Consider the following 23,422-nt stretch of genomic DNA (forward strand, 5'->3'; position numbering starts at 1 on the left):
CCCGTCCCCTCTCTTTCCTTGTCAAAGCCATGTTCAGACTGGTTCAGACCATAGACAAACAGAAAAATTAAAAGACTGCCAGAAGACATACGACGCGCAGGCAAATGTACCTGTAGCGCATCGACGCAAGTGCCGAAATACGTCCATCTAGCTATCTGTGTTTCGACACTAATCCGTTAGTCTTAGCATATTCAGAAAGAACACGCTAAACCTTCAGCGTTGCCAATTAAAGGGGAATTCCCAAATTTTGGGGAATCGGAGCCGATTTGGAGTTTTGTCAGGGATTTTAGCAATAAAGTTGAATTATAAGGGTTTCAACATTTTATTGCTGATTGAAAATGGCGTAAAATTTTTAGCTTTAAAAACAGAGCGGGACGATATATCTTTCCCAACTTAAAAATTATAATCTGCTTTTTACTTGTGCTTCCCTTTGCAAATGCTGCAAGAAAGTTGAAAGAAAATTTAGTGACCTCAAATTATTTAATGACTACTAGGGAAGGGATTAAAAAACAAGAAGGTAATTTACAGTTTAATCTCTCTAACATATATAATAAATATTGTATTTTTATTAAAATTATTTTTTTTTGTTAAAATAATCATATGGGGATATTTTGGTGAATCGGGACATTTTTCTCCCCAAATTGGCGAATTGGTACCTATTAGTTCAATAATCATAATTTACCTTGTATAATCTCATTCTTTGTTGTTTGTTCAAAAAGCGGTACGCGGCGTAGTACAAAGGCTTGATCATTTTTTAAGAAATTTTTGATTGTTAATTTTAGTTTTCTGCAAACTAAACAGTTGTTTTTTATTAAAAAATAGCAGATAAAGGTAAGAAAGGTAATGTCCATGCCTAAGTTTTTATTTCACTGGCTATTCTTTCAGAAATTATACCATCCAGCCCTCCTATTTAATTATTAAATGAAAGTTGTATAGAAAGAGATATCAAATGCTATTCTAAATATCATCCGACCATATCTAGGCCCTGTTGTGAAATCAGGTCTGCTAAGTTGGATGTTGGATATAGAATGGAAGGAATATCATGGCCGAGAACAAGGCATAATTGTATGTCCCTTGATGTAGGGGGTAGGTTTGTTTCTAATAGGCAGTAAAAACCAAAAATTCTACTGTGAATCTTCATATTCTAGGCCTGTAAAGGTAAATAATTCCTGGAGCCATCTCGAGCCATAGTACTCAAGTCTGACGCGAATCACAGACAAAGCACGATGAAAAGAAAAATAGCCTTCATAAAACTGTAAAATGTATATATAGCTAGTACAATGTAGCTATTTAACTGTAAGTACAATGTAGCTAGATATTTGTCTAGAATAGGGGTATTATAAATTAATACAAAATGCAATAATTGGTCACCGCGCCAGAACCCATTCAATTCTTCCCATTTAATCGTTTTCCCATGAAAAAAGGAAAATTTTTTCTCAAGAGTGCCCTTAACCAAAAATACTCTGAAACAAATGAGATAGTCAAATTTTATATTAGCGTGTATAACTTTGAATAAAAAGGTGTCACAAAAGGATTATAAATGCTGTATTTGTATCCTTTAGTATCATGATAATATAAAATTTGAGTAGGTATCTCCATTTATATCACTGTTTTTGGTTAAGGGCACTCTTAGTTTTAATTGCCTTAAAAATAATAAGTATAATAATAATTTAAATCTCCCGCTCTTTCATAGTTCGTACCTGTAGCCAAGTAGAGGGCGCTAAAAGCGCAATCTCCCAACATTTTACCACGCGATTCACCACTCTCTAAACTATTAACTTTCTCTATGGTTCAGACATGATTTTGATATTCAGAATTTTTATTTTTTCTTAATTTCGTACCGGTGTGCTTATAAAATGGATTATAATGCAAAAATAAAGAAACAAACAAAATTACTGTCAAGCGAAGAACTGAATCGGTTATCTAAAGAGGTAATTTGTTTATCAAAAAACTGTATTTTTTCTGACTTTTTTACTTTTAAATTAGGAACTCATAGCAAAAATTCAGTCCTTAGAAGCACATAACTTTCAATTACAAAATGTTATTGCTAAATCTAATAGTAACCACCAACGAAAACAAAATAGCAATAGTTTTGATTTCACTAGGTTGGTCATAAATCAATACATTATATTATATATACATATTTATATCTTGATATTAATTAATCAGTGACATTTTTAGCTGTAGATACAGACATATTCTGTTAAATTTCTTTTATTTAGGGTGGAATTATCAAGGATTTGCTGTACAAGAAGACACAACTAATACTATTGAGTACTTTTTATTTGAAGCTCTAATAAAAACGTGTTTAATAAAGGACAGAAGTTCTTCTAATTATAACAGATGTGGTCGAACAGATAAAGGCGTTAGCTCTTTTGGACAAGTAAAGTAACTTGTTATTTTTTCATCACTTATATTAGTATCACTATTGATTTTTAACAGACAATTTCAATAACAGTAAGAAGTAGACTTACCAAAGAAAATGAACACGAGTTGGACAAAGAAATTAATTATTGTAAAGTATTAAACAGAGTTTTACCAGATTTTATTCAATGTATCTCATGGGCACTTGTTCCTGTTCAATTTAGTTCTAGATTTGACTGTATAAGTCGCTTGTATAGATATTATTTTGTAAAAGGAACCCTAGATATTGAGGTAATATTTTTTTACTTAAGTCCTTGTTTATATATTCTTAAAGTTGGTCAACCTCTCGACAAAATGTGCTGCCTCTGGCGAACAAATCGCAAAGCTTTAAAAGAATGAAGCATGTGATTAGGAGCGGAGTCAAAAATATCGATTATTTGTGGTATTTCCCTCAGAGTAATGTAATAATATAGCTCGGATATTTGCGAACTATAATAGGGCTCAGCTGATTAAGAAATTTAAACAAAACTATTATTTCATTGTTGATTTTCGATTATTTTTACTGTTATTTTAAGGATTCTAAACTGTATTTAATAAAGAAATAACAATTTTCAATATGTTGGTACATTAATGCTAATTACTGGTAATTATTAATATTTAAAAAAAGTTACATACACTTACTTTATTTCGATTTGACCCAGGGCTATAAAATTTTATTTCATTCTTCGATCATTTTATTCTAAATTGAGGTTTTACGTTTTTAAGATAATTTTTTTTTTTGAAAACAAAACGTTTATACATTCTTGATTAATTTTTTTCTTAATTAAAAATAAACCTTGGCACTTGTTTCAATAATATTATTTGACATTTAAATAAATATTATGTACTTAATACACCATTTAAATCTTTATTACACGAAATAAATCTTTCTTAGCGTAAAACATGGTCAGAGTCAAGTTTGCTTTAACTTTGTACCATATGAAAAAAAAACGGCGTCCAGTTGGCAGGGAAATGACGATCTACGACATTTCCGACGGTCGACGACATTTCCCACATAAATTTACATATAAAATGACAGCGATCTTCATTTCATAGCCATCGCTGACGCCGTTTATTTTCGATCAAGAATTATAAAAACTGAAAATATCATTATGTTTTAACTCACAAAGCCCGTTAAACCATAAAACATTCTAGTATATTGTTTTATTAGGAGTAAAAATGACACTTTTCGTGGCGAGACTTTAGGTTTGACATACAGCCGAAGCACAAAAGTCATTTTTATTTTTTCAAACGCCACAAATAATGTTTTAAACAATTTCAAACGTTCCAAATAATATAGAAGAAGAAGAAGAAATTGCTTTATTGTCATAAAAAAATTAAACAATTTTGTTGACAAAGCTTAAAAAAAAAGAATATAAAAACCATACAAAACTTCACTTAACAATATAAAAAAAAAAACATATAAAACTAACAGCAAACATACAAAACTAAAACAATACTTTATACAATTATAGAAATTGTACATTGTCAAAAATTTATTTAATTAAATATAAATAAAATATAAACATACATGTAAATAAACAACTATATATAATGTCAATACTAAATTTAAATGGATAGAAAACAAAATCATTTCTTAAATTTAGTGAATGTGTGTTAAATTTAGAACCCTAGATATTAATAAAAAAATCGTTAACCGCGTAAAAGGCTTTCTCCAGTAAGTATGATCTCAAGGCTCTGCGAAATGCAGGAAAGGATGAAATGGAATTAATTTCAGATGGCAGATGATAGTGCATTTTTTTTTGCATTGTACAATTGGGAACTCTTTACTAACTCAGAGTGAGGGGTTGGCAGATACATGTTATGCTCTGCGTTCCTAATTGGATAGCCATGAACTGGCTCTAGAGAAATACTCGATACGTGCTTGCGAACTAGGCAGACGGATTCGAGTATGAATAGGGAAGGAAGAGTTAATATTTTATATCTTCTAAACAAGTCCCGGCAGTGAGCACAACTGGTTAGCCTCAGTGAATATCGCACAGCTCTCTTTTGTAATTTGAAGATACGCTCAAATTGAGTCGCACAACACGCACCCCAGAATGGAAGTGCGTATCGGAGATGCGACTCATAAAGGGCATAATAGACTGTCCTAGATGTTGACAAATTAAGCACATTAGCAACTGATCTAAGTGCGAAACAGGCAGAACTTAATTTTTTAGCTAAAGCATCGATTGCAAATCCCATTTTAAATAGTTGTCCACAACAAGGCCTAAAAATTTCACAGAATCAACGACGTCAATGGTGGTATTATCAAGTTGAAAAGGTAGCAACGTACTTTTATATGATAAGACTTTAGTTTTAGAGACGTTGAGACACAGATAATTAGAATCGCACCATGTTTTTATGTTGATTAAGTCACTGGAAATGGTTCTATGAAGTGCCGTGGTGTCCGGGCTGCTCCATGTGAAACAAGTATCATCCGCGAAGAGACAGATTTTACCACTGATGTCCAGACTAGCAATATCGTTGATAAACAACAGAAACAAAATAGGACCTAGCACTGAGCCCTGAGGTACTCCGCATTCTATTGGCTTGCAAGAAGACACAGTCTTATCAACCCTCACACGCTGGTTTCTGTTGTTAAGGTAGGACTTAAACCATTCAAGAGGCGTTCCCCTGATACCATAGTACTGCAATTTGTTAGTAGGATGTTATGATTAACACAATCGAAAGCTTTTCGAGAAATCACAGAAAATTGTTGCTGTAACGAGACGGTTGTTCAGACTGGAGTATACATTATTAAACAGCGAAAACATAGCGTCATTTGTACATTTGTTACTCAAGAACCCAAACTGAAAGGGGTGAGTATTTTGTATTTTAGAAGAAATGATACAAGCCTCTTTTTTAACCAGTCTCTCCATGATCTTCGATAACGTGGGAAGGAGTGCAATTGGACGATAGTTGGAAGCTTGCTCTTTATCACCTCCTTTATGCAAAGGAATAATTATCGCCGACTTAAGGCAATTTGGAAAAGCACCATCTTCAAATGACATATTAATTAAGGCTGAAAGATGGTTTAATGTACATTCCGGCATACTAGAGAACATTTTAAGAGTAAGTCCGTCAGTCCCTGCTGAAGATTTATTTTTAATATCATTTAATGTATTGCGAAGCTCTGCCAACCCCACAGGCGTAAGGAAGAAACTGTGCAAATTAACATTATAGTCAGAGAGAAATGATAGAGGATCAAGGGAGGGTGAGATAGTATTCACTATATTCTTCGCCACATTTACAAAGTAATTGTTTAGGTCCTCAGGTGAAGTTGAGGTTATGTTGGACGAAGAAACCTTACTCCTCAAGTCATTCACAATCGACCATGTTTCTTTGGCAATGTTACCGGACTCAGTCAACCTCCTATTGTAATAGATGTCCTTGGCGGCTTTTATAGTCTTATGGTAAATTTTCCTGTAAAGTTTCACGTACTCGTGAAAGAAGACACTATCCGAGAATTTTTTAGGTGAGATAAAGAGCGCATGTTTTTTGCAGATGTACGTAGGCCCTTAATAGTCCAGGGTTTATGATGTTTAATTTTGACAGGCCTGAGAGGAAAGGCTTTGGATGCCAGACCAGATAATGTTTGTGTAAATCTGGAAACTTCAGTGTCTACATCACCAGAGATGACATGCCAATCTGTTGTTAGACAAAGCTGCTTAAAATTTATAAAGTTTTTTTCCGAAAAAATACGTCCTAATTTACGAAAAGTGTTTCTACTCTCGGATTTTATGGAAAATTTTGTTAATACTCCTTCATGATCAGAGAAGCCTGAGTTCAACACAGTACAGTCAACCAATTCTGGATCAAAGGATGACACGACATAGTCTATAGTACTAGAACAAGTTCTAGTGATTCTTGTTGGTGCATTAACATGCATTACTACACCAAAAGTCTCGAAGATAGACTGGAGAGATACCCGAGCATCACACACACTGGAGAAGTCAATATTAGGTCACCACACAAGATCAACCTGCTATTCACAGGCAGGGACTCTAGCAAACTCAGTAATTTCTGAAAGAACATATGCATATCTGCGTCAGGTGTTCTATAAATACAAACAATATAGAGGTCATAAGCAATGTGGTAGATGATAGAAAATTCAAACATTTTCTCGGCTAATAAGTGATCAAATTTTGTTATTGCCGTAAGGTTTTTGTTGGTAGACATTATCATAGTACCTCCATGAGATAAATTACTTCTATTAAATCTAGCTATTGTTGTGTAATTTTTCACAAACACGGGCTCATCGGTATTTAACCAATGTTCCGTTATGGCAATGATTTCAGGAAATTTGAGCTGTTCCAATAAAAGAAATAATTCATCTGTTTTGTGTCTTAAGGACTGAACATTGATAAGAAAAATACCTAGCTTGCTATCGTCCGATTTATCAGAGGGTGCTTGATCCTCTGTTCGCGTCAAATGAATTAAAAATTTTTATTTTTAGATGGAGAGCCACTGGAAAAATACTTGCTGTGGCTTTCCCTAGACTTCTGAAGGTGAAATAGCTTCTCTGATGAGAAAAAGGTCCTGAAGGCGGAGAGATCTGCCTCAACCTCAGCCACGCCAATGCCATACGCGTCGTGGAAGCGATAAAACAACTTGCGCAGGGAGTCCATGTCGCATGGGAGACCTTCCGATGCTAGCGCCAACTTGATGCTGGTGTTGGTGTGTCCCTCAAAACACGCACTGGGGGGTTGGTCATGGAGGTACGCAAGGAATAGCCTGACAGCTTTCAATATCGAAGGGTCCCTTAGTCTCGCCAACAAATAACGTCCATTGGCCGTGTCCGATTCACGCGATAACCGCACAATAGGTGGAGTCATTGGGTCCAAACTCAGCACCTCACCTTCCCTTGGATGCTTATTGATAATATTTTTCGCCTCCTGCTGCCCAAAGGACTTACTCGCAGCTATAGCCTCCCTGTCTGAACCAATTTTAACGTATTTGACCTCCTTGGCTAGATCTGTAGGTAAATTGGAAGATTGTGGAAGGCTTCGTTTCTCCAAAGTGGAAATCTTAGGCTGTTGAAATCCCATGGCAGAAGATCTTGATTTTTGCGGCGATACCTCCGAGGGAGTCAAAGATGGTTGGACATTGCTATTGACTACTTCAATTCCTGGGGGCCACATACTTATATCAAGCAGCCGCTCTAGGTGCCTTATATTCTGCACTCCAACTTTGAATTTTGAGAGTGAACTGTCCTCACTATTAAGCATAGGAAAGCAACGAATAAAGTCCGAAGTTCCAAGTTTATCCTTGATATAGTGAGCCAGTTGGTTTGCCGTAAAGGGAGATGGGATATTGGACACAACGACATAATGCCAGGCTTTTCTAATGGAGGGTTTGTGAGGTGGGGGAGTACTGACTTTAGAAGAAGTGACACCCACTGAGGCTTGGCAATCTGTCTGAGTCGAAGTTGACTTTTTTATTGCTGGTGGGCTACTCCTATTATTTTGCTTGCCTTGGGCAGCAAACTTTTCTATTGTGGTTGCCATCTGATTTACGCTCCTACGCAGCTCACTGACTTCCTTCAAAAGATCTACCTTTGAAGAGTCATGAACCTGGACCCTAACAGACTCATCCTGAAAGTCCATAAAAATGGATGATAGGTTGAGTATTTCTTGTTTTATTTCACTGATCGAATGAAATAAAGATTGTTGACCATTTTCCGAAATTTTGGAGTGGTGGCAGTGAATATCATCCATTTTTTTGTATAAAGACTTCCATTTGGAGTCATGATAACTCAATATGTCATAGATTTCAGTTATGACTGGAAGCAGGTCGTTGTTCCTTTTTAAACAGGTTCCCAGACCTTCAACAGTTTCTAGAGGGATCTGTGATTTCTGAAGCTGTGAAACTTTGTCATGGAGATACTTCATCGTGGGAGAATCACAAACATTGCAGAAAAACCTAATATTTTTGAACTTTTGCTGGTGGATCACTTTTGTGGTTGTCTTGTCCAGCCCAGTACAGGTCATACAAAAGTTGCGGCGGCACTCCCCACTACAACGAAGTCTATATTTTCCTTTTCCGAGATGGTTTTGGCACGAATCACACTTAAAATCTGCCATTTGGAAGTGTAAAGGAACAGCAAAATCGGAAAATATTAAATTAAACAAGACAGTATAGTTCAATAATAAAAACAGTGTCAATGTCAACGAAGCTAGGTCACGTTTAAAAAATATCTATATAAAAATAATTATATAAAATAAAGCAGAAACGCACGTTCAGCGAAAACTAGCGAACTGAACCGGGTCGGGTCAAGACCGAATAACAACACACGACAAATCCAAACAAAACAAAACAAAACAAACGTTCAATACCGGCGGTCCACAAACGAAACGAAAGCACGACCGTCTCGTATGACTGTTCGATCTGAACTATAAAAATATTTAAAACTCATACCTTGTAAGTAATTATCATGATACAAAAAAAACAAGGTATGATATTGCGCAGGTTGGTCACCACGTCACAGGTGATAAACGGCAATATTGGTCGGCAAGCTCCACGCGCCAATTTCAAATTTTCAAACAGATGACACATAATAAATGTGTATAATGTGTCATAACTTTTCAAATGTCCAGCTCGATGATTTTACATAACTTTAGGGGTTATTTAATTCTTCCCTATTTTAGGTCTTTTTTTATTAGTGGCAATTGAACAATACGGATATTTTGTTGTATGGCATATGACGTCACAGGCGATATGCGCAAACTGAACGAAATTGGAGACGCTATCGACCATACCTTGTTTTCAAGTTTTCTTTGTACCATGAGTAATTATATATCGAGAAACTATGGTTACGGCTCGTTGAATTTGAGACTTATGTCATTTTAATAATATATTTTCATACTTTTATGCTTAGGCGTAAAGTGCTTTACTTTTATGCCTAGGCGTTAAAATGACTTTTTTATATTGTCAATCACGTCGCAAAAATTAATACTTTTGTGACGTTTGAAAAAAAAATAATATTTTGAAACTAACTGGTATATTTTTCTGCCACAACAAAGTTATTATACAGTGATAAATGATAAGATCATATTGAAATACGCTACTGGGTAAAAAAAATTGGCTAAATTTTATCAATAATACTCCATTTCAAAAGTTATTTTCCAAAATAATTAATATTTTTTAATAATTGATTGCAATTAATATTATTTGACTAGTTTAATTTGATTAATTAATAAGACTAGATTAATTTCATTTAAAATAAATTTGATCAGATTTTTTTCGTATATTCAACTACCAGAAAAGTAGAAGGAAGATTATAATGTATCTATCACAATATTTAAAAGAACTACTACAATAATTATTAGAAGAAAAACAAAAAGAAAAAAATACCCAAATACCTTCACCTTCTACTCAACTACAAAATAAATGAATATAATCTCTTACAAGAACACTACACAAACTACTTCTTGTATTCTACACTAAACAAATTATCAAACTTATTAATTAATCAAACATAAAGAAAAATTAACCAAATTACCCCTTCACCTACTACTTAACTTCAAAATAAAATATAAAAACACTACTAAATTTCTTCTGGTAGTCTACACTAAACATTATAATCAAACTTAATAAATTAATCTAATTTTACATTACAACTACAAAGAAACAAGAAAATATTTTAAAACTACAAGAAATAAAACTTCGATACGTGCGACCAGTATAATAGATCAAGCGGACAAAGAATATAAAATACTTTAAAATGTGCATTCAGAAAGAAAAAATATCTCGAAAATTATCTAAACAAACATTTTTTTTTCTTATCAGTGAAAAACATCGACCTCGTCGGCCTTGCGGAATTTGTCGGGTATTTACATGGTCGAATTGTATAATTACCAGCTTTTATAGCATATCTAATAGACAAAAAGTATCTGGTCGATTAGTAACCAATTGGCACAGTCCGAAAATTGTCGATTTTTATTTTCTCTGTTTTTATTGGCCGCTTCAAAATTCAGAGTAACAAAAAATATTTTTCTCTAGTAAAAGACTGTGAAATACGCCCCGCCATCTGGTGCTTTACATCCATAAACGTCTTAGGTTGAGCTACTTTAAAAATTCATATACAAGGCTTAAGTCTATATAATATATGAAGGCATTTTTATTTACATTACAGGCTATGAGACAGGCGTCAAAATGTTTAATTGGGAGTCATGATTTCAGAAATTTTTGTAAAATGGATGTTGGAAATGGCGTTGTACAGTTTGTGAGAAATATACTTGATTTCAGGATAGAACTTTTAGACAATGAAAGTAGCAAAATTAATGGTTAGTATTAATTACTTTCTTAATAAAAATAATTAAAGTCTAATTTGTCAAGTTCGTATATGTATACGGTCCCGAATACACGTTTTAAAATTACGCTCTTAAATCCGGTGTGTTATTTAGTGGATATAGACAAACTTAAAAGTTGAGATTTGCATGGGGGAAAATAGTAGTGGCAGTAAAGCCGCTAGTGGCAAAATCGCGGATGTTAGCGATAACATTGTGCGAAAAACTAGGTCTTTTTCCGTCGGTTCTACAGAATTCGCGGAAATAAATAAACTGACCGGGGGCAAAAAAACTTTGGATATAAAATGATATACAGATAAACAACAACGAGATAAGCAGAAATGCAGGGACAATGTAGATAATAGACCGAGCATACCGGGGGACGTCGGAAAGTTTGAAAGTGAGTGTGGAATGAATCAGGACGAAATTTTTAGACCTCAAAGAGCGGTCGCGCGCACTCCTCCACCGATGACGTCACAGACACTCTACGGCAACCAATGTAATGAAGAAAAAACATCGGGTAAGAGACTGGGGCCTGATATGTCGCCAGGTGTGGAAAACCAAAATAAAAGGCAGTGTGACTGGCTAAATGATAATGTTCTGAACAAAGCAGAAAAACTTTCTTTTGTAAATAATACTCTTCAAGAAAATAAATAGAAAAACAGCATAACTATGGATCAGTTATTATCAAAAAAGTTTGACGCACTGTATGATATAGAAAAAGTAACAAATAAAGGAAAACAAGATATACAGTACGTCTGTCCGTTCTGTAGCTCTGGGGTATCCGTGAGAGGGGAAACGATATTTTCTCGATGTTTTTCGTAAAAAATTAGACGACGCGTCCCATCAATAAAAATTCGACAAATTTACAAGTAGCCAATAAAGTGAGTGGGCGGAGCGATTTGCGGTGACGCACTCGTCAAATCGACGTATAAAATATATTGCTGTTTATTTAAATGTTTTTTGCCCGCATTCCTTTCATAGACACAGATCCAGCAGATGTACTGTAGTAAGAACGGCTACTACAACTATATATATATGAAAACTTATCTCTAATCGCGTATAAAATTGGACAATTAGAACAAGAGAAAAATTCATTGGAGCGTAAGTTACAACTGCAAGATATATGCTACTGAAAAAAGTAAAAGAGAAGAGACCTCACAAACCATATTAACACGGCAGAAAACATACACTGCAGTAGCACAACCATCGCAAATATCACCGGTTACAGCATCAGTAGAGAAAAACGAAGAAATTTGGAAGACGCCAACAACATCTAAAAAGCTAGAAACTATAGTTCGTATAGATAAAGTAGTTGATTCAAAACAAACACTTCGACAGCTCAAAAAGGAAATTACTATTCAGGATACAGACGGAGGATTTAAAAATATAAAAGAATTGAAAAATGGAGCAATAATAATAGAGAGCTGCAATGAAACTCAGCAGAAAAAACTAAGACAAGTATTAGAGAACAAAAATAATATAAAGATTAAGGAATCACAAATCCTTAACCCAATGTTTATGATTACTGGAATTTTGAAAGAGGGGTACTCGGATACTGAATTTATTGAAGAACTTATTAGATTAAATAGCGAAATTGAAACCGATCTCCCCACAACTAATGTGAGAGAAAATATTAAAGTCAAAGCTAAGCGAAGATGTCGAAATCCAGCAAAAAAAAATTGGATCTTGGAAGCGCAACCATCGATAGCTAAATGGTTTTTAAAAAATGGTACTGTAAACTTTGATTTAATGAAAGTTTTTGTACATGAGCATTTGAATTTGGCTGTGTGTTATAACTGTGCCGGATTTGGACACATTTCAAATCACTGCAAAGAAGCACAATCTTGCTACAAATGTGGAGCGACCGATCATTGTGGAAAAGAATGCACACAAACTGTTTTTAACTGTCCTAATTGTATTAAAATGAAATATAAACCAGAAGATAGTCAGCACTCGGCCCTTGACATGAATTGTCCTGTATATCAAAGGCGCCTAATGAATTACAGAAGTCAAGTAAACAATAAAGATAAGTCATTTTTTTAAGTAATCAGGGTACATGTGAGAACTCTGGAAAAACAACTCAATCAAACTCGAACAAGCCAAAAATAAACTTTATCCATCAAAATCTGCAATCAATAGGAAATTCTATTGAACTAATTGAAGCATTTTTAGACGATGAAAAACTTTGTAAAGTTCTATGTGTAACAGAACACTGGAAGACGGAAGATCAGCTGAAATGTTACAAAATAAGTGACTTTAATCTTGTATCAAGTTTTTGTCGTAAAATACCTAATTCTCACGGTGGTAGTGCAATATTTGGTGAGAAAAACTTAGTGTAAAGAACGAAAGGACATTTACCGTTTTGGAGAAGAGAATATATTGGAGTGTTGTGGATGTGAGACAATGCTAGCAGAAAGAAAATTTATAATAGTATGTATATATAGACCACCAAATAGTGAATTTGACTTATTTTTAAACAAATTTGAAGACTTATGTGAAAAACTACATAACGAAAATGCATGTATATATTCTTGGTGATTTTAATGTAGATTTTCTAGTCAGTAATAGAAATTGTCAATCTCTATTATCGATCATGCGGTCATATAATCTGCACTATGCTATTACCGAACCCACAAGAATATGCAAAAACAGTTCTACCTGTATCGATAACGTAATTACCAATTTTAGTGAAAATTATAAAACTTATGTATTGCCCACTAAGATCTCCGATCATACTGCACAAAAAATTGAAATATCGGAACATAAAGATAAAAAAAGAGAAAAAGTTCGAATATTCAGTCAAAAAAATAAAGCATTGTTTAAGTCATCCTTAACAGAAATATCATGGGATACAATTTATAAGCTGCCACCTTCGCATGTAAATAAACAATGGGACTTATTTCTAAAAATTGTTTTAACACATTTTAACAAATGTTTTCCTTTAGTAGAGAAAAGAAAAATGACACCCAAAAACAACATTATAAAGAGTGAAGCAACTATAAAATGTAAAAAAGAACTCGATATATCATATATGTTAAGAGAAAAAAATCAAAGTTATTCGCAAATTTATAACAATAAAAAAAAGGAGTATAACAAATTATTAACGGAAAATAAACAAAATGTTAGAAAAATCTGAAAACAAATCTAAAACTAGTTGGATTATTGTTAATGAGTTAACAAGTAGAAAAAGTAGTGAAAAGAAAATAAACATTGAAGGTAGTCCTTCAGAAGTTGCAAACAAGTTTAATCATTTTTTTATAAACTCCGCATTATCACTCTTACAAAAAAATAAGCAAACTCCCTTTACCTATAATGTTCCATATTATCATGAAAATTTTAAATTTAGCAACGTAAGTATACAAGAATTAAATAACTGTGTAAAACAATTAAAAAATAAGCATAGTGCAGGTTATGATGAGATTTCTACATGTCTGATAAAATTTGTAATTAATGTTATAGAAGGTTATAGATAAGCCATTGTGTTACGTAATAAATAATTCGTTCAGATATGGTATATTCCCGGACCGATTGAAGCTTGCCTTAGTTATTCCTGTATATAAAAAAGAAGATGACTCTGATATCGAAAAATATCGCCCAATAAGCACATTATCGTCATTTTCAAAAATTTTTGAATAAATTATGTGCAACAGAATATTAAATTTTATGTTCCGAACGGGACAATTAAATAATGTACAGCATGGGTACTTAGAAAAAAAATCCACCGTCACAGCTTTGTTTAATTTCTGTAATGAAATATTGAAATCTTTAGAACAAAATGATATTCCCTTGGGCTTATTTCTTGATTTGTCTAAGGCATATGACACTCTGAATTATGATATTTTATTGATAAAATTGCAATGCTATGGATTTCGAGATTTTACACTTAAATGGTTCGAATCGTATTTGTCAAATAGAAAGCAAGTAGTGATCCTAAAAAACTGTAACGGTGTCAAATCTGAAAGTGACGATATAACTCTAGGAATACCTCAGGGAAGTGTAATCGGTCCAATTTTATTCTTACTGTATATAAATGATATATTAGAAATAACAGAAAATATTAATTATTGTAACATAGTGATATAGGCTGACGATACAAATCTCCTCATTAAAGCAAAAAATATGCCAGAGTTGTTAGATAGATCAAGGGAAATTATAGACAATGCAAACATTTGGTTTAACAAAAATCAGCTTATTTTGAACAAAACTAAAACTAAAATTATTTTCTTTCAAACGAAGCGCACGAATATACAAGAATCTGATATTATTCTTACAGACGATACACATTTAACACCAGAAAACAACGTAAAATTTTTAGGATTATATCTAGACAAAAATCTTTCATGGAGTTTACATGTTAAACATGTTGCTCAGAAAATCTCTAGATCGGTCTACAATCTGCGCATATTAAAAAGATATTTAGACTTTAAAACTTTAAAAAGTGTATACCACGCCATATTTGAGAGTAACATCAGGTATGGAATGGTAATATACGGAAGTACAAATGAACTACATAAAATTTTTAGTTCAGAAAAAAGCCCTACGCGTTATGTTAGGCATGAAAATTAAGGAATCTTGTAGAAATAAGTTTAAAGAGAATAACATACTAACAGTGACAGCTATATTAATTCAGGAGTGCCACGTTATTTTTCTTTAAAAATAAAAACCTATTTGACATTGATAAGCCAGATAGTATATAACACCAGGCATTCTGATTATAATTATCCAGTCCACAGGCTTAAATTAACAGAATTAGGACCATATTATTATTGTTTGAAATTATTTAATAACCTACCCGATTATATGAAACAAATAGATAATATCATGCCTTTCAAAAATAATTTGTATAAATTTTTAATAGATTTGGAACCATATAATTTAAAGGATTACCTATCTGTAAATTAATGTAAATTAATCATAAAACTAGGTTAAGTTATTTTTGTTTTTGACTCTGTTTCGTTTTATGTTATTTAACATTCTTTTGAAATAAATATAGAGAAATAGAAATAAAAATATTTATTATTATTATTATTTATTATTATTTCAGAATACACAATATATGTGGCAAATATTCAAGGAAATGCTTTTTTGTGGCATCAAATAAGATATATCATGGGTATATTATTCTTAATAGGTTCAAAAAAAGAAAATCCAGATATAATAAATAAACTTTTAGATGTAAAAGAAAACCCAAGGTAAAAAAATAGTTATAATTATAATTTTTTTACTGTTCTAACTGTTTTATTATTTCTATTTTATAGAAAACCAGATTACCATATGGCAAATGAAGTCCCTTTAAATTTGTTTCGATGTGGCTATGAAAATATAAATTGGCAGTATTCTAAAGACAATTTAAAAAGTGTTTTAGAAACTCTGAGAAGAATATGGGTCTTTAAATCTATAAAGTAGTTAGTGTATATTATTTGAGTTTTTTTTATAACACAAATGTTTTTTAGAGTTGCTATGATAGAAGATATAATAAGTAATTTAATGAAACAAGTGGATGGATCATGCGAACTGAGATGTTTAAGTGAAAATTTGTTAAACGGTGTAAAAACGAAGAAATATGTTCCGGTAATGAAAAGACAAAAATGTGGTAAGTTTTGCAAGAAAGTTTATTTTCATATCACAAAAGTATAAAAAATATAATTAATATTGCAGAGAGCTTGGAAGATAAAATCGAACATTTTTCTAAACGGAATAGAATAGAACTTGTTTCCAATGAGAATAAAAAATAAAGGATTTATAGTTAATCAGCTTGCTTGTTTTTCTTTTTAAAAAACTAAAAAAAATATTTTAATTATTAAAGGAATGCAAAACAAAGTTGTAACCATGTCATATTGTTTAGAAACTGTGTTTGCAACATTGTCATGCTTATTTAAAAACATATTTGGGTTTGGTTTGGTTTGGTCCATACAGAGTGGGACCCAACCCTAGATCATATATACTTACGTGGATAAATCAACGTCATAAGTTTAGCCATTAAAAATATATCTCCAACATCACGACATGCCATTTTCAAACCTTCTTTATTGCACTTATGAAACGTTCAATAGGTTTGTCTTTCTCGAGGACCTTACTTTGCGCATGCGCGTTAAAAGTTGCAGTATTTCCAAAATAATCACAATTTTATACGGTTTAGAAAGTACAAATTATGCGTTGTTATGGAAACCAACTTCTCATTGTCATTATATTGTCATAATCTTATTTCCATTGTGTAACGACGCCTGTTTTTTTTTTTTATTTAAAAATTGTATTAATTACTTTTATCGGCCGCTTTTATATAGCCAAGGATGCAAGTGTGTTCAGTGAAAAGTTAAATTTTAAGTTTGTGCAATTATATTTCTATTTTTTTTTCGTTGGACTTCCTAAATACTCGTAAAAATGACTAGAAAGTGTTTAGTGTAGGAAAGTTCTAATATAAAGGTCCCCGAATTATCTTTTCATAGGCAAGTAAAGTATTCAGTTGTTATTTTATTTATATTAAGCCGCATGCATACCTTCTGGTTAGATTTCCTAAGAATATTGATATTCGTACAGAGTGGCTAAATTTATTTTTTTATATAATTTGATTTTTGTGGCAGTAAACATTCAATTTATTGTTCAAATATAAGAATTTTACAAATTAAATTTTTTAAATTAATGATCAAATTTGGCGCGCGGACGATAGGTCCTCGACAAGGATAGATAAGAGTAGAAGCACCGTGTGTGCAACAAAAAAAGAAGATAAACGGAAGTCGTTGATGTTTGCGACAGTTTCCATAGTGATTTACTTATCCACGTAAGTATATATAGGATCTAGGGACCCAACTTTCTAAAAAAGTTCCATATCGTATTTCCTATTTTAGTTCTTTATTTTTATTGTACTTTGACAAATGGACGACATGATCAAAACTTTCTTATGTGGTTAGGTTATTTTTACCTGATTAATTGCAACAAATGTTTCTGCAAAGTTACAAACTTTTAAAGACCTTTGTATCCAATTAGGTAAAGCTTTTTGAACATTTACTTTACTGTAACGCTCGTCAAGTAACAAAACGGTAGCGTAATCGTTTTTATGCCTGACAGATCTTCCTATGCATTGATTGACAGCTTTCATGCATAGGTTTTCATAGAATTTTTGTCCTGCCCCTGCACCCTAAATATCAGTTTTTTGTTATAAATAAAACAATTATTTTTTAATAATGTTATTAGTATAAAATACTATATGATATAAAAAACAATACTTTGTTCTTTAAAAAATGATAAAACAATTAATTTAGAAAAAATAGGACATTTCCAGACATAAATCCACTTTCAAATAATAAAATAGATTTGCAATATTTAAGTAAACTATCTACTTTCTTTCTATTTAAAGGCTAACTTTCATATATCCGAATTTCGAACGTTTTCTGCGAAAAATTTACTTGATAGATTTAAAGAAGTTTTTATTTAGCATTTTCATGCATCCTAATATTTTTTACAAATCTCTTGGTTAATTTTACGTAGTTTAAAATGTCTGAAATTCGGAGACATGAATTGAATGAACAGATTTAAATATCAATTGACTGTATATCAGGACCCCGCAGTGGGAAAATCACTAGGTCCCCGCAGTGGGAAAATCACCAGGACCCTAATGAAATTTCCTTTGGAAATATCTGACAGATACAGCGGTTGCCCTGACAGAAATTATGATTAAGACTGTATTCCCTTTCAAAACCAGGCGAACCAGACCGGTAAACTACGGCAAAGAGGGGTTCCTGAAAAACATCGGTTTGATACAGAACGGTTTGGTAAAATACTGGTCAATTTGGTCAAATGTTGACGTTTTCTAAATTTCAATACCTCTATTATAAAATTTATTTTTTATGCATTTTTAATGTACCTGTTCTCTGCTTTTACGATTGTTTCGAATGGAGTCTAATATTGAAAAATACTTTATTAATAAAATGTTAAGCTCGTTAGACAGCCCAAGTGAAGATTTTCAGGCCCAATATTAAAATAGATCAATAATAAATCAACAAATCTAATCAATATTTATATTTTTATAGCTTACAAAACATTCACGATTACTTGTTGTCTTGTTGTTCATGTTTTATTTAAATGTTCTGACTTTAAGAAACAATGGCTGCATGATAAATTTAAATGGTCCTAAAAAGTCATTCTAGTTAATTAATGAAATTTATTTACCTTTACTGTCTACCTCCATTGCTTTTGGATGTAAATACAAAATATTATTACAAATTTTAGAAATTAAATGAGAATTTCACTCGAACTTTCAATATTTGCTTGATTTCTGTCACATAAATGACATTGATTGACAAACAAAACCAGAAAAACCAGCCTTCTCGCGCTGGTTAGTTTGGTGACAGTTATAACCGAATTTTTCAGGAAACCGATAGAAACGGAACATAAAACCATAACCAAGGTAAGCAACAGAATACACCCTTATTCTCATTTCTAAGACCACTGTGATTTTTTTCTTATTGTATACTTTTGAAAACAAATTATTTTTGTGTTATAATCACAGTCAGTGTAAACATTTTCATTTTGAAATCTTTAGTGGGGGTAGAGGTCGAAATTGGTCTTTTTTAACAGAGAAACCATGTTTCCTGATCAGATAGAGCAAAACCGACATAGATGTCATGGGCTCGATTTCTGAGACATGTTTATTGGCATAAACCGCCTGTTGATATTTTCATTGCCCACTGAGTTACAAGAAAAATACCTATTATTTCTCTCATTTTTAGAAATAGACATTTTATATTGTTTATATCGTTGGAAACGATTAAACGCCAGCATTTTTTTGAGTTCATAGCCAACTATGATTTTCATTTAAAAAACATATTTTTTTTATTGCTGACAAACAGAGCAAGTATTGAAAAAAACTGACTACGCTACTGAATTGTGCTTAAAAAAGTGCCTTAATTAAAAAGGTTATGGGCAATTTTCAAAATGGGCAAAAATTCAAAAAGACGTATCTCAGTTGGCAGTGAAAATATCGACAGGCGGTTTATGACATTAAACATGTCTCAGAAATCGAGCCCATGACATCTATGTCAGTTTTGCTTTATCTAATCAGAAAATACTGAAAATATGGTTTCTCTGTTAAAAGACACCAATTTCGACCACCCTGTACATATATAAATTACCTCCTTATTATCTAAATACCCCATTTTTTCTTTCAAATCTGGTGACATTATGTTCGGATATGGCAAGCCTACTACAATAACGCATCTGCCTAAATTATCACTAAAATTTAGGCCCTCGCTTAATTTACCCCCTGAAAAAAGTAAAATAACGTAAATTTAACAACTCATGTACAGGGTGGGTCAAATTCGACGCTTTTAAATGGAAACACCCTTTTTTATAGGAGATAGACTTTGTCTATCTAATAATCGGTGTCTGGAGCTCAATTTTTGTCAAAAACATGATGGTGAAAACCGCATATCGATATCTGTCATCGTTTCGGAGTTACGGGGTGTTTTTCAAAAATATGCATTTTTAACAAATCGCTGTAACTTTTTTGCTGTGGAAAATTTTGTATTTTTATGAAAATATTTCCAAAGCACCTTTTTACGTATAATTTAATGGTTTAAGTATAATTTTTTTAAAATGAATAATTTAAGAATTATCAACCGAAAATTTGATTTTTTATATGGGACACTTTGTATATTTTTAATTTATTGAAAAGAATTTAAAATTACCTTTCCAAAAATATAACACACTAGATATTTTGCTCGATTCCTCTTCGAGATATAGAGTATATAAAAATTCGCCCGCTTTAAATAAGTAGGCTTTGAACGGCACCGGTTGTAATGCAAAAAAATTCTAGCTGTGAGCATCAGTTAAAACGAAAATAATATTTGCTATGAGAGATGCAGAATTTTATAACAATTTAAAATATATTTAACCAACATTAACACATTTAAACTATATCTAATAACAATAAAAATAAATAGCAAACCAAGACATGAGATTTTGCTACAGGTGTCGACATATCGACCGTCTTCTGTTATGGACTGTCGGGGCAGTTTTTGAACATTTCTCGCGGAATTCATTAACTCAGTGGGGGTGAAAGATATCGTCTCATAACTGCTAAGTATTTCTAATTCTTGTCTAGATTATACAGAAGAATATGGAACCTTTATTCTTCCGCAAATTTATCTATAGGATTAGATCCATGGGCACTAAGTCAGGCGCCCTCGACGGCCAACGGCTGGGATCTTGATTAGCTGTTCAATTATTCTTGAAATTGGCTGCAAAAATTTGCTGATCACTTCATCGTTCAGAGGCGGTGCGTCTTCTTGCTGGAAAAATATGTTTTCGAGTTCCATTAAGGGCATATCATCAAGAAGGGGTCCAAAGCCTACTAGTTAAAAGAGGCGAACTTTTAAAAATTCTGTATTTCGAAGGGGATTATAACAAAATATCAAGTGTGCTATATTTTTGGAAAGGTAATTTTAAATTCTTTTCAGTTAATTAAAAATATAGAGGGTGTCCCAAATAAAAAATAATTTCTTCTGTTGATAACTCTTAAATTATTAATTTAAAAAAAATTATACTTAAACCATTAAATTCTACGTAAAAAGGTGCTTTGGAAATGTTTGCATAGAAATACAAAATTTTCCATAGGAAAAAAGTTACAGCGATTTGTTAAAAATGCACATTTTTGAGAAACACCCCGTAACTCCGAAACGGTAACAAATATTGATGTGCGGTTTTCACCATCATGTTTTTGATGAAAATTGAGCTCCAATATTAGTTTTCGTCTATCTCCTATAGAAAAGGGTGTTTCCATTTAAAAGCGTCGAATTTGACCCACCCTGTACAATATGTCCCCGGACTGTCTTTACAAGAGGAAAAACTTTTTAAAATAAAACTTTCGTAATTATATAAATTGTACAATAAAAAGTATGGAACTGATACGGAACGGAAGCTTACGTATAGCGTCAATACAATATAAAATACGGAACGGATATGGTATGGAAACGGAAGGTACCTATAGTGAGAATCCTTTAAGTGGACAAAATTCAACTATATTTTCCTATTTTTTTAATTCTCTCTAAAACGGTATGGAAATTTGGAAAAGTATACGTGATTAAACCATTTTAAAACGAGCAAACATTTTTATGAAGAATGGTTTTTTCCTCTTGTAAAGACAATCCGGGGACATACATAGCCGCCGCGTCATTTCGACGTTGTCACGACTATCGGCTACGCCCGCTAGGCGCAAAATGAGTCGCGTGTATCACGTGTAACATGACCTGGCGCGACCGACATGACGGGACGCGCTGCGTGGTAGTCCTCGAAATGAAACGCAGTTTTTCAGCGGCTCACCTGCATAAAAATATCTGATTCGCCATCGAAACAATTATCGTTACTAAACTTTAGTTCTGAATCAGAATCAGATGATGCCGAAATTTTACTGTATTCTATAATAAAAAATAAGGCGCGAACGCGATGCACGCGACACGCGAAAAACTGTGTCTGAACCATAGATAAATGAAACAAGTTTAGATTGGAAAGTGTCCATTAGAACAATGTAAGCACTATTTGGCGCTATTCTTGCAACGGTCGCGACCCAAAGCTTTTGGAAATTTCGGAGCGGTTCGGCTTTTTCCGGAATTATATCGCCAAATATTTATTCAAATTTATTATTATTTCTTTTTAATTTTATAAATAAAATACAGTGTGTTGCATACAAGAAACTTTATTTTATATAAGGACATATATTAAATACCTATGAAACATTGGAAATCGACGTTATGCCACGATCCACGATGGTTTTTGCAGTTCACAGCACAGATTTTTAAGTTTTTAATGCCACTTTTTCATAATTATCACGGGTAAGTAAATAAAACTTAAATTAAACTCACATGATAGCAATAATTACTTTGAAAATGGACGCTATAAACACTTTTCGGAATTTTTTCAATGAGAGCGGTTTGGATTTTGAAAGATTTTATAATTTTTGAAGATTCTGACTTTGACAAGAGATATGGACAAGAGAAAATTATTTCTGTTTTTGTTTGCGGTTGTTCTTAGCAACCGCTATAGCAGCGCCAGATCTCGTACAACGGTCGCGACCCAAAATTTTGACGGGCTTTCCAATCTAAACTTGTTTCATTTATCTATGCTCTGAACTACAGAGACGCGCGCTGGTCGGGTCGCGCCGCGCCGCTCTGCGCTGCGCTGTGTTGCCAATTTACGCTGTCCCACTTATTTCTGTTGTTTACAAAAACTCGCGTCGCGCCAGGTTATGTCACACGCAATATAAGCACAACCCAATTTACCTTAGCCCTACGGGTAGTGTAAATATGTTCATTGTTGGCAATTTAAAAATATTTGGTGGCCATACGTTATAATGAGAATCGCGTCTTACTAGTGGGTTTGCAGTTGTAACCAGTTTTTATTGTAGATTAATTATTTGTTGATTAAATTTGCAGAAAAATGCAATTTTTGTATACCATTTTAACAGAAAGTGTTCTGTTAATATTTGTTTCAATTATATTGTTATTGCGATCGATGAACGACAATTATTAGGAATATAGAGTATGTACAAAATAGCAACGTTGCATACCCTTAGTATACTGTTTGTGCACAATGAAAGATTTTTGTTAAAAAAATTCAAACCTGCATCTCTAAAATATACCGAAAGATTTAAAGAAAAATAATTATCCTTAAAAAGACACAGGCGTGTTTCTGGGATCGAAATATACAGGGTGAGTCTTAAATAAGGGAAAATA

At 32.8% G+C, this 23,422-nt stretch overlaps 2 protein-coding genes across 4 annotated transcripts in view; one reads left to right on the top strand and one right to left on the bottom strand.

The window, feature by feature from the left end:
* Positions 1-16,451, top strand: LOC115889269 (tRNA pseudouridine(38/39) synthase). 3 transcript variants are annotated; one of them, XM_030909210.1, is made up of 10 exons: positions 1-49; positions 1,798-1,931; positions 1,987-2,105; positions 2,182-2,383; positions 2,443-2,655; positions 10,541-10,691; positions 15,742-15,889; positions 15,956-16,099; positions 16,151-16,290; positions 16,356-16,451. In XM_030909210.1, exons 2-10 carry the CDS (start codon positions 1,857-1,859, stop codon positions 16,430-16,432), a joined length of 1,269 nt encoding a protein of 422 aa, XP_030765070.1. In that variant the 5' UTR covers positions 1-49; positions 1,798-1,856; the 3' UTR covers positions 16,433-16,451. The 3 variants fall into 3 exon arrangements, with proteins under 3 accessions (XP_030765070.1, XP_030765069.1, XP_030765071.1); XM_030909209.1 differs by having other exon boundaries at positions 10-41; positions 1,790-1,931; XM_030909211.1 differs by lacking the exon at positions 1-49 and having other exon boundaries at positions 1,791-1,931; positions 2,223-2,383.
* LOC115889267 (ATP-dependent DNA helicase DDX11) overlaps positions 16,294-23,422 on the bottom strand; it is a 16,604-nt gene continuing 9,475 nt past the window's right edge. Inside the window, exons 11-13 of the mRNA XM_030909208.1 lie at positions 19,826-19,956; positions 17,617-17,832; positions 16,294-16,476 (exon numbers count right to left, since the gene is read on the bottom strand). Of these exons, the coding sequence (XP_030765068.1) occupies positions 16,444-16,476; positions 17,617-17,832; positions 19,826-19,956 (380 nt within the window). The 3' untranslated portion in view covers positions 16,294-16,443. The remainder of the gene's footprint in view (positions 16,477-17,616; positions 17,833-19,825; positions 19,957-23,422) is intronic.

Source organism: Sitophilus oryzae, unplaced genomic scaffold, assembly GCF_002938485.1.
Source record: "Sitophilus oryzae breed Bouriz unplaced genomic scaffold, Soryzae_2.0 scaffold_813_pilon_pilon, whole genome shotgun sequence".
NCBI classification, from domain to species: Eukaryota; Metazoa; Arthropoda; class Insecta; order Coleoptera; family Curculionidae; genus Sitophilus; species Sitophilus oryzae.

Coding starts and splice junctions, on each gene's coding strand:
- LOC115889269 (XM_030909210.1), top strand. CDS start 1,857: ATGGATTATAATGCAAAAATAAAGAAACAAACAAAATTACTGTCAAGC. Junction 10,692..15,741: donor TGAAAGTAGCAAAATTAATG/GTTAGTATTAAT, acceptor TTATTATTTCAG/AATACACAATATATGTGGCA. Junction 15,890..15,955: donor GATGTAAAAGAAAACCCAAG/GTAAAAAAATAG, acceptor TCTATTTTATAG/AAAACCAGATTACCATATGG.